The sequence below is a fragment of the Mustela nivalis genome, assembly GCF_964662115.1.
Source record: "Mustela nivalis genome assembly, chromosome: 15".
NCBI lineage: Eukaryota > Metazoa > Chordata > Mammalia > Carnivora > Mustelidae > Mustela > Mustela nivalis.
In genome coordinates, this window is record NC_139034.1 from 15,381,957 (window position 1) to 15,398,677 (window position 16,721).

A 16,721-nucleotide genomic window follows, 5' to 3' on the forward strand; every position below is an offset into this window, starting at 1 on the left:
ATAAAGCAATTCAAATATGTAACGCCAGCTGCCTCCCACAGGATTCTGGGGATGACATGACACTTCCATCACAGCTATGCCCTCAACTCACCATATATCTGACTGGAGTCCAATGTGATGGACAGAGACCCTGGTCTTACCATTACCGCCTGATTGCTAAATTCCTTTAGGTCTACGGGAAACCTTGATCCTGGAGCCAAGTCACGGAACCGGTGATCTCTCATGGTAGTTCTCCATTCACAGAGGTCTGTGCTTACATTTTCTGTGGTTGTTTATCTAATGAAAACACAGTCTTTAAAAATTTCTCAAAGAACAAATGGATTCTCTAGCTCAGTATGAGAAACACCGGATTCAATGATCTGTAAGGTCCCTTCCAACTCTGAAATAGATCAATCTTAAAACATTAACTAATCCGGACATAATTTTCCTCACCATTTCACAGGTAAATATCATATCTATTAGTGGCACACATCAACATGATGCAGCAAATTAGGGCAGAAAAACAGGTGAATTTTCCAAATGAATGGACAGCATATTTTAGGTAAAATGAACATGGTTCTAAGGGAAACCTGTCCTTACTAAATCAGACTTTGTTCAGGAAGTAATGTGTTTGTTACTTTGAGAAAAAAAATCAGAACTAATTAGATTTACAATCTGTGAAGATAGCCAAAATAAAGAGCTCAAATCTATTTTTTTATTCCTATATAGCCTGAGGGCAATAGCCAAAAGAAATTACTATTAAGTGTGAGTAATGCAAAATAGATTGTGTGCGAATTTCAATCTGAAATGTGTGAATTTAATATACAACTGTAAATTAAGAAGCGCCTTTTGATTTACAAAGTAGGCTTCGTTCATATGTAGAAAAAATTCTAACCTACAGACACCTCCAAGACAGACTAACAGACTGCACGTAAACCTGGAAAAATAAGGGGGGGATTCTATAGCCCTAGGAAGAAGCCACCAGGACTGCAGAGCTGTGCCACAGCCGCGACACATCTGCATCAGACGGCCAGGAGAGGAGCTCTGTTGCTGGGTCTCCACAGCCAGCTGTGGCCAGGGCAGCCACCATCCCGGTAGAGAACGCAGGCAAAGCTGTTTATCAACACCACAGTAACTGGGAATTACAATCAGATGCCTTGAAGCCACATGGAAATAAAAGAAAATGAAATTTGTGTTTACCGAGGCCATGTCCGGAGACTAGACACCCAGTTTTGCTCTAGGCTTTCTGCTTAGGAGCGGATTTCAAATCCAAGCTTTGCCACCAACCTGCAGTGAACATGTTTGTTCGCAGCCATGTTCCTCACGACGGTTTTGCTTACAGGGTCACAGTGAGGAAAGGAGACCTTCTGGTAGGATTACAGGTTCTCCTGGCCCACTGGGGATGGGAGAACCTACAAAATGCCAAGTACAGGAAGCAACGATTACACCACTCCCTACTCTCACAGAGCTCACCATGAGTGAGGAAACAGCGGTGTTAAAGAACTTGCTCTAATAAAAGGCAAGCCATCACTCAGATACAGGTCACCAGGAAGGAGATGACGGCTAGGTCTACCTGGTTAGTGTTCCTGCCCTCGCCACTTGCCAAATTCCTCTTCATGCTTCAGAACATGGCTGACCTCATGTCCTCTGTGAAGCCTTCTTTGTCCTTTTCCTCCTCCACACCACTTCTCAGCCACATACTCACTGTTACTGCTGCATAGTATTGTGTGATGGTTTGTTTCCAGGCTTTCTCTAGCAGGACAAATTCCTTAAAGCAGGGGTTCTAACTAGAATCTGCTGGGCATTCAGTAAGTTGAATGACTTAATAAAGGTCTAAATAGACCTACAAAAATAAGCTTTGCACAAGATTCAAATTAGAATAGATCAAAAAAGTAAGTCTTGGCTAGATCCTCCAGAGCCCCCTCCTGAATAATTCCTCATGCATTACAAAGAAAACCTTGGAAAGTTCCACTCTATGGAACCTGAGACCCTCTGACATCATGTAACACTTTTCCTCCTTGTGAAAAGCAATTGGGGCTAACATATGATATCTCCAGTCTGCGATTCTTAAGCAAGGTACACAAGGATCTGTGTGATCCTCTAGAAGGTGTGTATGTATTTGCTATTAGAAAAACAGCATGTAGCTTGTAAATTCCCGATTAAAGAGCCTCTTTGTTGAGAAATCATGCTTGCTTTTCTGTTTCTGTTGTAGAAGGGAGAAATGCTATCATGTGCTGACGCAAGAGAGCTCTAATTGGGTGCTGCCACTAAAACCCAGTTTTTGGATCAGGAAAGGTATTAAAAGAAGTGAGAACAGAACCCTCACTTCCTCTTGCCCCTACCACGTTTGCTAGAAAATAGCTGAACAGTTCTCACAAATGCCTGGCAAACACTTCTATGTACAAATGTCTATAGGCACTAGGAAGGCCGTGCCAATTCTGGGGATCAGAACCCTTTGGACAATTAAAGAATCCCACTTTTGGCAAAAGGCTGAAAGCAGTGTGGGCACTGCCTAGATAGAGCTCAGGCTGTATTTGTCAGGGAATAAAAGGGTGGTGCAACACTTTGGTCTATTTCCGGTGTCCTCAGATTTCTACTACACTGCAATAAAAGTACTGGAGTAAAGTCTAGCTCAGAAAAGACAGTGGCCCTAATTTTGACAGATCCCCAACAGCCATTCACCCTGAGTCAAAAAATGGCTCAATGCAAATCAAACTGCCCTGTTCTTTATGACTAGCAAGGGTTAGGAATAGGATTCATCACCACATCTCCCTATTTCAGAGGGACTGACGAGAGCTAGACCAGGAATCCAGAGCTGCTTCACTTGCACAAATAAAGTAAACTGGCTCTCTCAGGGGGTGTGCCAAGGAAGACTCGATCTGTAGTGTTCGCTGTATAAAGATGCCCACTGAGGACGATTCCAAGCCAGCTGGCTCTGGGAAAGCCTGTTACATGCCACCTTAGCTCACGGTTACTGAGGAATCATTGCAGTGCCTGAAACTGACAAGCACTTGAAATTCAGTATCTCATTTCATCTCCCTAGTGGTCCTGCCTTATTATCACCTCCATTTTCAGGTGGGATAGCAGAGGCACAGAGAGGATAAGTAACCTGCCCACCGTCCGGCAGTTTGGAAGTGACGGAGCTGGGGCTAGAACCCAGGTTTCTGGCGCCAGAGCTGACGTTCTCACAGTGCCATTAACGCCTCTTGTGATCCAACCAACAGACTTCCTGTGTAAATGGCTACTAGATCTCCAGCCAGACAGCAGGAGTGAGGCTTGGACCAGAGTATACATAGTGTAAATAAGACCAAACATTTGTGGTTCATGGCAGGCTTCAGCTAGTCACAAAATCCACGAGGATTCCTTCCCTTTGAAAACTCCATACGCTCCTTCCTGGAGTCTCCCTTTCTAGTCTGCCTCTCAGACCTTAACATTTTGCTATTAGTAACTACGGCTGCTTGACTCTCGCTTCTCCCTTCAACAGTTCTGTTCACATTTAACTGAAGAGTCCTTCTCCTCCTCCGCAAGCAAGGAGAGGCCAGCCCGGAGCAGCAGGGCCTTAGGCATCTCCGAGCCAATGAAAGAGAAGGGTGACAATAGGCATGTCTGCAGAAGATTTTAACAGAAGCCGCAGAAATGGTTGTGGATGTCAGCACAGGGAGCCCTGACAAGTGAAAAGGAAGAAATGACAGTGACATTCACATCGTATCTATAAGTCAGGAATTACTTTAAGACTAAGAAGAGGAAAACTCACAACAGAAATTACACCTGTCCCAAGGCATTCGAGGACCATCACGACCAGAATCAGGAAAACTGTCGGTGGGACTGGCTGAGAAGTGGAACTCCTGGGCACCTGTGGGTCAGGGAGGCAGGCCAGCGGAAGACCCAGTTCCTGACCTCAAGCAGGGGTTTCCACTGTTCCAGGATTTTGTTGCCAAAAACTGTGAGTCTCTTACTAAAAACTCTAATATCTGCAACTTAACCTTGAAATAAATTTCCTATTTCTTTAAAAACCTTCATAGGCTTAGCCAAAGGTAAATGAAAACTTCTGCATAATTAGCGAGCATGATTTTTTAATCATTATTAATAGAGCTCAAGACTTATAACTGCAGCCAGTGATTTATTTCTTCCATTTGGATCTATATACACTTTTGTAAAGTCACTTTTTCACCACAACAGTCATGAAACTAAGCACTGAAATACACTGAATCACTGTGCCCAGTGAGGAGGCCCTGGCTCAGAAAAAAAACAGATAATATTTAATCTCATGTCTCTCAGTACAAATATTCTTTGTAATTTTGGGAGGGCATTTCGTACCAATAAAATTATCTGTCAGTGTTTTCACATTTATAGCCTCTAAATTTTCTAACTTTGTGAATATGGTTATAAATTATATGTAAATATTACTACTATAAATTACAAATATTCTACAAAATATCAATAGCATCAGGGTGGAAAACTCCCAAACATCTTATTGACGGAGCGGTATCATCCCAGAAGTCTGCAGAACACTCCTGCAGGTTACCAGTGACGATGACCCGCACAACCCTGCCCTAGGAGCCGAATGAAATGAGGTCGAGTCCTGCCTGACTTAAAGGGCTTTTGGGAGATAGAAGAGCAGGTGCTAACTTGATTTCTATAAATAGAAATTTTTTAAAAACTACCTTAAAAATCTTGTAAGCGTATTTCCTTTGTAAAGTAAAGTAAAATTATCATATGGAAAAATACAAGATAAAGGGTAAAAGCATCCTCTCATGCAAGAGATTTTACATTTGGATTTGAATTTTTTAAAAATTAAGTGTTAATTCTTAAAAGGAATTCATCAGTCATAAAAATTTTTCCTAAAGTATTTAAGAGTTCATTTACAGCACAAACTAGCAAAATGTATAAGAAATCAGTGTGCTTGGAAAGTACAGAAAGATATTTTGTTTTCATCCCACATTAAACAATTCAGGGGAGAAAATGAACAGTCTCCATGAAGCACAGGAACTAAAGAGGCTATTTCTTGTGATTAGCAAATGTGTACTGCGCACAACTCTCTAATGAGAACCCAGGAAAACAGTGCCTTTCTTTTCATGTATTTCTGAACGAAGCCTCTAGCTGCCTTGAGCAACCTTCCATCCATCCCTTCGTTGCTATGTTGCAGCAAATCTCTTCCAGAGTCACTCTGGTATATGACATGCTGTCCAATTAGTTGGCAATGTATTTCCTTTTACCTTCACTGCAATGACCTTACTTTTTCTAAGAAGATTTCATACAATCAGCCTGCTGAATTAAAACTACACAAAAAGCTGTGCTCACAGACCAACTGCTAGGCAACACAAACCTGTTGAACTAAATCTCCAGTGAGAAACATTTTTTTTTTAAGATTTTATTTATTTATTTGACAGAGAGAGATGACAAGCAGGCAGAGAGGCAGGCAGAGAGAGAGGAGGAAGCAGGTTCCCTGCTGAGCAGAGAGCCCGATGTGGGGCTCGATCCCAGGACCCTGAGATCATGACCTGAGCCGAAGGCAGAGGCTTAACCCACTGAGCCACCCAGGCGCCCCAGTGAGAAACATTTTTGAAGAGAAATGAGAACAATTACAGGTGTTTCCCAATAAATTATTAATTTAATCCAGAATACAGTAATGTCTTGCTGGAATTTGTAAGCATAGGTAAAAACAAAAAAGATAATCTGTAAGAATTTAAGCATTTTATGAATGTATACATGCATAGTTGAGTATGTATGCATATTCATCATGTACGTGACAAATGCCCCCCCCAAGCAGTTAACTTCGCTTGATTTCTGATCAATCCCCTTTTGTCACTGGTGCTATGAACTTGGGAAGGTAGTACAGTTCACTGTGTTTGAGATATCACACTTATTTATTACAAGCTCTTTGCAGAGACCTGCTTTGAAGAGAAACAAATGAACCAAGTTCTTTCAGTAAAAGCAGGATAACTTATTACACTAAATTCAGAACTAGCTTAGATTTTGAAATATGGGCTCTGCATTGTAAACCGAACTAAAATATTTCATCCACATTTATCTTTGGAGGAAAAAAGTTTAGATTGGGGAAAAGGCTTTTAAAAAAGGCTGACGGAATTCATGACAAGGGTTCCAAAGGCTGCTTGGAAATCAAATTGTTCTTAAAAAAATAACTTTGATGAGTTAAGTGCAAATGAATCAGAAACATATGGATTAAATTTCCCTTAAAATACACAAGGGCTTAAAAATTAGAGGAAATATGCTTGGTAAAGTACATTTGAGAAATGTTACAAAACATATTACAAAATGTTTGAAAAACAGCTTGAGGTATTTTACAAATTGCAAACGAAGCTTGATTCATCCATCTAATTACATAATAATTACTAACACTATAGTTTAGGATTTATGTTCTGTAATACAGTAGTCATACCATGATTAGTTATTTGTCTAAAAAAGTTATTAAAGATGTGCTAACTGAAAGCATTTTGAACATTCAGAACTAAACTCAGCTCTAGGGTAACACTTCAAATATAGACAATGAACCCAGGGCCAAGTACATGGGTGGTGGCTCTACTGGTAATTGACAGTGACCATACATACAGCTAGTGACTCTGGAGCTGTCATCCAGTGGGCAGAGTGCTGTTGGGGATATTCTTAATAAAAATAACTGATAGAGCTTTATGTCACTTAAGCTGGTGGTCTAAATACAATTCATGGAAACTTTCAGAATGACTGGTTCCTATAAAAAAGTCTGTCCTGCAAAACAGGTATGTATTCACAGTCTGATATAGCTCTGACAGTGACATTCCCCAATTCATTTTAGTTTTAGAACACAAGAGCCTATAAGTCTCCTGGTTTAAAAAAAAAAAAAAAAAAAAAAAAGGGCATTACAGTTTGGGCACCTGGGTGGCTCAGTCAGTTGAGCAGCTGGGTTCTGGTTTCAGCTTGGGTCATGATCTCAGAGTCCTGGGATGGAGCCCCACATTGGAGTCTGTGCTTAGTGGGAAGTCTATAGGGGGAGAGCAGTTCTCTCTCTCCTTCTGCCCCTCCCCCTCAACTCTCTCTCTAAAGTAAATAAATCAATCTTTCCCAAAAAAAGCATTCAGAAAAGAGAAGGTAAGAATCATTAATAACCTCAGAAAAATGAGTGAATATAACTTTTATTTCAAGATTTGAGTCCTTTTGCATTTATATTGTTTAAAAGTAATCTTGGGATACAGCAAACAAAGGAATAGGCTCTGGAACTAAACTGACCTAATTCCACTCTTCCTTCCACTGCTTAGGGGACAAATGACTGTAACAAGTCTCTTTATAAACCTCAATTTCCTCTTCTGCAAAAAGAGAGTAATGGTATATCTTCTAGCTAATGTACAGATTTAATAAAACAATAAAGGTAAAGTATCTAACATACAGCAAACATTACAAATGTTAGTTTCAACCCATGATTTCAATTTATTTTATATATCTTATTAACAATCACCATCTTGGGTGAATAGGCTTTATTGGTATCAGAGGCTTAAAGGTCCTTAAGATATGTTTTTGCTGTCTGGCTTACTTTCTTTAAAGCCTATCTGCAGCATTTTTCAAGATCAAAAATAGATACAAGTCTGGGGCACCTGGGTGGCTCAGTGGGTTAAAGCCTCTGCCTTCAGCTCAGGTCATGATCTCAGGGTCTTGGGATCGAGCCCCGCATCGGGCTCTCTGCTCAGCAGGGAATCTGCTTCCTCCTCTCTCTCTGCCTGCCTCTCTGCCTACTTGTCATCTCTGTCTGTCAAATAAATAAATAAAATCTTGAAAAAAAAAATAGATACAGGTCTCATTTCCTAATCCAAAATGTGATCTTGAAAACACATCATAAAATTTCCCTGGCTCTTTCACCTAGAAGATAAGAGGACTGCACCATATCATTTGCTCCCAATTTCCTTTGCTCTGGGTTGCTGCTGAGCACCTCTCAAAACTTACATGAGAGGTCCAGAGAAGACCTTGGAAAAATTAGAACTAAAGAAGAGCTCACCATAAACTTTTCTGATCAGAAAGAGGATAAGAAGTAGCCACTGGAGACACTGCTCCTGTCCCTTGATTCCTTTCCCATGTGTCCCGGTTTGGATCCTGGTTTGCCAGGAGCAGCGGTGGCGAGTAAGCAGCCTGGGCACATCCAGGGTCAATCCCTGTGTCTGCTGGGCCAGTTGCAGCAGCCTGAGGTCATGTCCAGCCAGGGAGGGAGGGAAGTACGCTGGCCCTAGCCTCCAAGATCTGAGCCTGGTAGCTCATGCTTGCCCTTTCTGGCTATCCATTTGCAAGGCAGGGGCTGGCGCATGGAATTAAATTGATGCTAGGTGCTTTGCGGCTATAAATATTATATGACAACACGACAATATAATCAAGTACAAACATCGACTTCACACTTGAGTCTACCAGGAACAGGTCTGGGAACCAAAGATAAAGCTAAGAAGGCCACAGCCTAGAGAAAGGACACAAAGCACTAAAGCTTAAAGACTGTACAGCTCCCTACTACTCTTTATCCCCATAGGACTGTACTCCTAATTTACCTGTATTCTAACAAGCCATTTAATGACTGCTTCACTGGGTTCACTACAGACTGGAGGTAGGAACTGGAAGAGGAATAAAGGTGGTCAGTCTGATAACAGAATGGTAAAGATGCTATAAGAGCAAACACCAAAACTCAAAGACCATGTAGTGACAGGCAGCAAAGCCCTGTTCCCCGCCTTCCCATCCCCTAACTCCACTAGCTGCAGAGGGTAGCATATTTTAAGGATAACCCTGAATCATGAAGAAAAGTTTAAGCTCAAATTCTCTATTTTACCAAGTCAGAGAAGGAGTATGACACATTCTAGCAAGGTTTCAATAAAAGCCAACTAAAAATAGATGAGCATATGAAAAGATGCTCAACATGTCATTACAGAACTGGAAATTTAAAAAGCAATGTTATGCCAGTACACACTTATTAGAGTGGCAAAATCAAAACCCTGACAACACCAAATGCTGGAGAGGATGTGGGGCAACAGGAACACTCGTTCATTGCTGGTGGGAATGCAAAATGGTACAACTACTGTGGAATATGGTTCACAGTTTCTTACAAAATTAAACACACTCTTCCAATATATTTTAGCAATCACATTCCTAGATATTTACTCAAATGAGCTGCAAACTTATGACCACACAAAAAACTGCACATGAACGTTTACAGCACTTCATAGCAATTTCTAAAACTTGTAAGCAACCAAAATGTCCTTCAAACAGACTTGAATATCACGTAACAGACAAAAAGAAATGAACTATTAAGCTTCAAAAAGACATGGAGGAAACTTAAGTGCAAACTGTTAAGTAACAGTAGGATTCCAACTATATAACATTTTTTAAATGGCAATTACAGAGAGAGTCTTCACTGCTCGTCGAGGGTTTGTGGGAGGAGGAAAGATGAAGAGTCAGAGACAGGAGGATGTTGGGGGCACTGGAACTATTCTGTATGATCCAGTAATGGTAGATATACGACACAGTCCTTTTATCAAAACCCTCTGAACTGTACAACACAGAGTGAACCTTAATGTAAACTATGTACTTTGTAATAATGTAATAATAATGTACCAATAGTATTTCAAGTATAACAAGTATACTACACTAAAGCAAGATGTTAATAAAAGGGACTTGGAAGCGCTGTGGAGGGGAGCAGAGGAGGGAGGAAGAACTCTCCTCGCTGTTGAATTTTTCTGTAAATATAAAATGCTCAAAAAATAAAGTCTATGAATTAAAAAAAAAAAGTTCTGGGTGATTCATAAAATAAGATACAGTCATCTGGAAAATTCACCATATGGAACATCCATTTTACAATGGTGTTATACAAATAAGGCAAGTGTATTTACTAAACCCATTAGAATTAATTAAAAAGCCACTCTTAGATTACCTCCATCAAACTTGAAATTATCATGGCAAACACAAAAGGTCAAGTTTACAATGTGATTTTTTTAAGAACGGAAACTCTGGGAAACGTCATTCCTTACCAGTGAGGAGTTTGTTACTCTTACTGGTGGCAATAAGTGGACCAGTGACTATAGATCAAATAGGAACCACAAAGAGAACAGCAACAAGCAACACTCTAGAAATTTATTATCAAATCAAAACCTATGCACAAAGACAACTAAGCTCAGGAGACTAGCAAAGTAACAGCGCAAAATGTAAGGAAAAGCACGTTGAAGAAATACAATTTAGAAACGTCTTTTTCTTTGAATTAGGTTCAAAATACTGAGACAAACACTGAAACAAAACTCATAGCCATATACAAACCATCCTAACACGTAATGATCTGCTGGAAACCATGCACAAAATGGTAACTCAAGGCGACTCCCTGTTGCCGTACCAACACATGAATAGACCTGCGTCCATTTCTGTGTGTTTTCATAAAACACGTGGGTTCTTAGAGAATGGACACTGGAACAGTTAGATTCCAAGGTTTTTACTGTTATTAAAATAGTCTGCATTTATGAAGCTATGGGAAAGAAGGGGACATGTGTCATGTCTGAAACTGCTCCTTGAAACTAAACACATCCGAATAATGAAGCCACACCAAAAAGAGAAAGAATTATCCAGAGATTTCACAGAGGCTTAATTTGGAATATATAGCTTTGCAAAGGCAAATATTTTAAATCTCAAGATTTAAAAAAAAAAAAAAAAAAAAACGTAGTGGAGGGAGGGCAAGAGGAGAGAGAAGGAAGTGCTTGAACAAATCTGCATAGATGCTGAACGGAGTTTAAATATGGTTTCAGTTCACTTCCTCCTAAAACTATGCCTGGTTAACTGAGGTAGACTCTGGAAAAAACAAGTGCAAAGATTCAAGTTGCCCAAAGGGCAATATTTAGTCATTTCAGAGGTTGTAAAATGAAAGTGCATTTTATGAGCACAAAATCAAGTGGGAAGCTTTTTACAGGAAAAATACCTCTATACTAATTCCCTATTTGTTGTGCTGAATTTCCGAACGTATAAAACCACACTGCCGGTGACAAAGCAGTATCCAGGTTATTTATAGACATACATGAAATAAGGCTGATCAAGAAGTGAGAACGGTAAAATAAAAATAAATGACATTACCTTATTAGTTTTCCTTTTTTTTTAAATTAACAAGTCACTTGGAAATTCAGAAATACCACTGACTTAAAGAGCTGTCTAGAGCCAAAACACCTAGTAAACATTTCAAGAATTACTGTTAATTTGCATTTGCTTAAAAATGTACCTATTATCTTAGGAATTTTATTTTTAAAGTACTCATACCATTCCTGCATTAAGAAACAATATTAAAAAGCAAACATCCTTTAAGAATTAAATAAATAAAGCCCAATTTGAAAGTATAAATAAGTAAATATAATAATTATAATAGAGTTTTTAGCTTTTTCTGAAAAAATAATTAGTGGAGATGAGAATATAACATTCGGGGTTCAAATATTTTTATTCCCTAATAAGTCCTCCAACTGTAATTCCTATTCTTCTCTATTGTGACAGATTTTTAGATTCACATAAATATTATGTGCATCACAGATTAAGTGATATGTTAAAAAAAATAATACAATCAAAATAGTTAAGAAACAAAAGACACAAAAAAATGTTTCAAAAAAATGTTTCATTCAAGTTAATGTGGCCATTTCTTGGAAAACGCCAGCAAATATCCTCAACATTTTAGGCCTATCACACAGGATTAAGATGATTTATCACTAAGATAAAAGAAAGAGTGGGGATCTACTATTACACCAAAAGGATTTAATAATCAAGATAATACTGAAGGAGCCGAAGCCCACACAATATGAAATACCTGCCTAAGTCTATATATATCCTCCACCCTAGCTGGAGGAGAGAGAAACCTAACTACGCCAACTGGCTACCATTTTACAATTCTCATCAGAGATTCAACAGTATAAAGTATAAAGAACTTCCAATGCAGGAGTTCACATGAACTCAAGCTGTACAAAACCTCAGGATTATCAGTAATTTTGTGTTCAACAGAGTCAGGCTACATACAGCCAAGTGCAAGAGTGACATTTATGTTGCACATTGGTGCTGCACACACACATCCTTACTTGAAGAACCTGTATGTTTGTTGATAGTAGATTCACCAGATATATGTATGCTCACTTTTTGAGTAATTAGTGGTTTCACCCTATACTCTGACAGTCAAATAGCACATCAGAAAAACTGCAATCTCAGGAGCTCAGCTGAAGCCCCTAATTATGCAGCTCGACCTCAACACATTTCCTCTTCCAAGCTCTCTTCCTTTTTCTGGAGACAGAGGTCCAAGCCCAAAGTGTGTTTTGATCATGCTAGAATGGCTACAGCGCTACTAACTGGAAGAAGAAAGTCTGTGATGCCATCATCTAGTTTGCTGCTTGGATTTCTAGAAGGTTTCAGCCTACATTTAAAAGCCATTTGTCTAGTACATTTCATCAACACTAAGTACTTTTAAAAAAATAGAGTGATAATAAGAGCAAAATGTCTCCCATAATTACACGTGCACACGTTTACAATAAACATGAAGTTTGGGAAATGGTTTGTGAAAATCGCCAGATCAATAATAATTCCATTGTTCAAACAAACTTATTTTAAAACAGATTTAAAGGAGAAAGAGAGAAAAACCTATATATATTATCTTTCAAAGCACACACAGATTACCGTGCCTCTCCTTTTAAAATGTGAACTCATTTCATTAGTTGGAGCCAGAAGCCACACAGTGTAATTATAGAAAGTGCCCAGTCAGAATTGCCCAGCCAGTCCAACTCTGTAAGCCACAGAACTCCCACCCGAGGGTCTTGTACACTGTAAGCAACCAATGCAAGCCTGCTAAACAAAGGAGCTATCTGATCACATATTTGTAAGACAGAATTGTACAAAACTCGGTCCTAACCTCACTGTGCTGCAGAGCCCAAAACACTCATGGTTTCAGATGAAGGAACTGAATCTTTCTAATCTGATAATGCAACATAGAAAAAAACAAAAACAAAAACAAAGAAGACAATAATTTTCTCATTCTGGGTAAGGCAACACACTGTCTTGCGATAAAGACAGCGTACGACAGTAAAGGTTGGACAGAACACCCGAGCAATCTCCTCAGGATCCTTTAAGGGGTTAAGAAACACAAAGCATTCGCCACCCACTGACAGAGCAAAATGAGAAACAACGGAAATCAAAAATTTTAAAAGTGCACCTGGTTCACCAACATACCAAAGATAAGCTTCTAGGAAGCTTGAGTGTCCAAATACTACTTAACTGATAATTTTTTTAAAATCACAATTACCATATTATCCATGAAGAATTTTAGAAGAAGAAATACATGCCAACACAAATAACACAAGACCTAGAAAAAGAGTCTAACAAGTTTTAGTGATCAAAACACAGGTTTTAATAGCTGCCCTTAGGACTTCAGGGAAAAAAAATGTTACTGGATGGTAACAGTCTGCAAGATTATCTTAGTGTGATCATTTATTTCTTTATTTAAAAAGTTAATGAATGAAAGAAAACTTACTTCAATTTTTAAAATGAATTCATTCAATTAAAATAAAATCATGATGCCCTATGATTTTAACTCTCATAAACTATGCCCCAGAAGGAAGGAGGGGTGATTTATTGCATTATATAAAATCCTGGAGTTTAGAGTCAGACTTCAGTTATCTGAAAATTATACAACTCCTAACAGGGGAAACAAATGTCTTAAAGCAAGATACTAAGAGTTTTTTTGTTAAGTGTCTAAAAAGTTCTATTATTTTTAGTTTTAAACCAGGGGGTGCTCTCCAAAACTGAGAATTCAAGATAGCATCAAATGCAAATTTTAAAAAGCATCACCATTAAAGCAAAGGTTGCCCAATCCAAATGGGATAAATGTAATTTAAAAAAACAAGTATGAGGATGCTCTACTTGTGATTAGATAGAAGCCATCTACTTTTTCTGGCCTCTTTTTATTGTCTAATTCCTGTTGAACTCAATGTGCAATCAGACTTCTATGTACAAGTTCTCAACCTAGACAAGGAATAATTTAAAAATTTTAAAATGAACATCACTCATTATGCATAAGGCTATTTTGTTAAACCAGCTGTCCAGAAAACTATAAAGATATTGTTTGTTTTGCATTAGCCACAAGAGAGTGGACTTCCTTAGAATACCAAAGTATTTATTTAGAATATGAAAGTCAAGTTCAGCAAAAATCAAACATTGTTAGAGCTGAGGAAAATAAAAGGCTTATCTATTTGCACATACTGAACGGAAAGTGAAAACAAATCTAGAATTCAAGAATGAAGAAGTGCTTCTTGTGCAATCATAATATTCTCCCCACCCTTCCAACATAAGTGCCAGCAAAAAATACTAAAGACCAGAGAAACAACCTGACAAAACACTTCGAAGACCACATGCCATGAGGACATCATGAAGCTGAGTAAAGGATTCGATAGTTAATAGAAGAAATGGTGGGAGAACAGAAGGTAAGAATTCAACTATAGGATAGACTGTGACAGGAAGAGTTGAATTCTAAAGGTTTAACAAATTATTTAATTCAAAACCATCATTTTTAACAATAATTAATTTGACACAAACCAAGTTCTAAGGTTAAAAGTCAACATACATGGGTCCCTCACGCTCAGAGCGAAGAATAGAAAAAAAAAAAAAATCAAACCAACAAATGCAACTGAAAGAGAGGTCTTCTAACCCTTTTGTAAACAAGCTTCTACATGAGCACACTGATCGCTCTTTGGCCTCCTGACATGCTGCCTTTTTTTTTTTTTTTTTTTTTTTGCACGTGCAATATCAATGCGTGAAAACGTGGCATTACCAGCACAAAGCCAGGTGAGGGAGACTATCAGGCTCCCTGTGCAAGCTTTTCTTCTTTCCCAACTATATATATATTCTTTGTGGTTTTAAGTTTTTTGCCTTTAAGGGAAGCACCTCTCCAATGAAAAGTTCTAAACCTGTTTTTTAAAAAAAACTACAGGGAATTTCTTCACATTTTATAAATAAAAATACCAGAAATGAAAGAACTGACAGAAATTCAAGCAGATCCAAATTCAACCATCCATTTTTCATACTTCTCCAAGTCTGCAGCAGAGACAGACTTGGCAATTTTCTTAAGAGCCAATTCAAAGTCTCCTTTGGTAACAGGCATCTGAAGCTCCTCTTTAGAAAGTGCACGGATCTCTTCTGGACCTAAGCCATTGATTCGCCGTCTCATTGCCATTAAAGAGGCATCCCTAAAAACATACAAAATCCATGAATCCACACTGATGCAAATGTTTTAAACATTGTCAATTGTAACAAAGTTAAGAGAAAACATTCAAAAGATCATTTCATGTGTTTTTATGGTGCTGTGCAGAATTTCCCACTTTAGAGATATTCTGAAAGGTTAAAACAGGATGCAAATGACTTAAACATAAAATGTACTATTAATGAATCCTAAAAGTCGAGGTTGGACTCCAATAGTACTGAATTTTCTTTTCCCCACTTGCTCTTCAAAGGCAGCCAAGAAAGTTAGGAAACAGAAGTAGAGTTTTGAAATACGGAATTGCACACTTGAAAACAAACACATGGCTAATATTAAGATAATTCAAATCTTATAATAGTTTGTCTACAACCTAATTAGAGGAGGTAAAGCCAGGAAACTCCTTCTCTGGAACATGAATGTATCTGCATCAGGTAGATGTGCAGGCCCCCACCTGGGGCTCTGGTGGACAACTAAAGGGATTAAACCAGGTTTCTCCAGATCCTATTTTCAGTTCCATTCCGATCAGCTGTATATAATTATGAAGGTCTGGAAGAACTGGACAATTAATGCTCACAAAAAAGCTCTTAGGAAGCCAACCCAACCAAAACTTCAAATTTTATATGTATTTTACACAGTGGAACTATTGGGAGCTTGTGTGCCACTAAACTTACATGTATGTAAGAAAAATACTAGTACAAAAAGTGAGAACCAACAGATACTACAGTTTTAAAGAAAGGCTATTGCTGTCAATTGAAGTATAGTTAAGATGGGAAAAAAGAAAATCCTTATTGAGTGAGGTGAATTGTCTACAAAATATGATGTCACTACAGTGAAAGGGAAATATAGAATATATTTTATACACATAAAATGTGTATTTCCTAGCTTCAACTGATACAACTTTGCTTGCTCATCTGCATGTGGTAAAATAATAACCAAAACTAATATTATTTTATGTTGATACAACTAGGCTATAATTTAGGGCTAAACTGACCTTAGCTTGTCAAAGTCATTGTTACCAAATTCAGTATAATTTCTCAAAAACCAAAGGATAGATCAGAGAAAGACAAAATTTATCTTTGGTTTCACTCATATGTATATATATAAATATAAAAAATAATGCAGAGGATCACAGGGGAAGGGAGGGAAAACTGAATGGTAAGTAACAGAGAGGGAGACAACCCAGCAGAGATTCTTAACTCTAGGAAACAAACAGAGTTGCTGGAGGGGAGGCAGTGGGAGGATGGGGTTATCAGTGATAGGCATTAAGGAGGTCACATGATGTGATGAGCACTGGGCGTTATACACAACTGATGAATTATTAAACTCTGTATCTGAACTAAAGATGTATATCTTTAGTTAGTACTATATGTTGGCTAATTGAATTTAAATTGAAAAAAATCAGAGGAACATAAAAGGTGACCATATTGCTATACAATCATTCTTCTAACAATGACCCATGAAGTTATGTAGAAAAGAAACAAGACAAATGAGAAATCATTTCAAGGAAATGGGTCGCTGCTTTCATGTG

General features: G+C 38.3%; 1 protein-coding gene and 1 long non-coding RNA gene across 7 annotated transcripts in view; one reads left to right on the forward strand and one right to left on the reverse strand.

Annotated features, from left to right (window-relative positions):
* Positions 1–3,587: 3,587 nt before the first annotated feature.
* On the forward strand, positions 3,588–12,190 carry LOC309848957. Its single transcript, XR_014303373.1, has 2 exons — positions 3,588–7,554; positions 7,763–12,190. It is a non-coding gene; the product is annotated as an uncharacterized lncRNA (long non-coding RNA).
* Positions 11,389–16,721, reverse strand: part of KATNAL1 (katanin catalytic subunit A1 like 1) — a 119,505-nt gene continuing 114,172 nt past the window's right edge. For all 6 annotated transcript variants that reach the window (XM_082700977.1, XM_082700972.1, XM_082700973.1 and 3 more), the window contains exon 11: positions 11,389–15,182. In XM_082700977.1, coding sequence (XP_082557103.1) covers positions 14,984–15,182 — 199 coding nt within the window. In that variant the 3' untranslated portion in view covers positions 11,389–14,983. The remainder of the gene's footprint in view (positions 15,183–16,721) is intronic.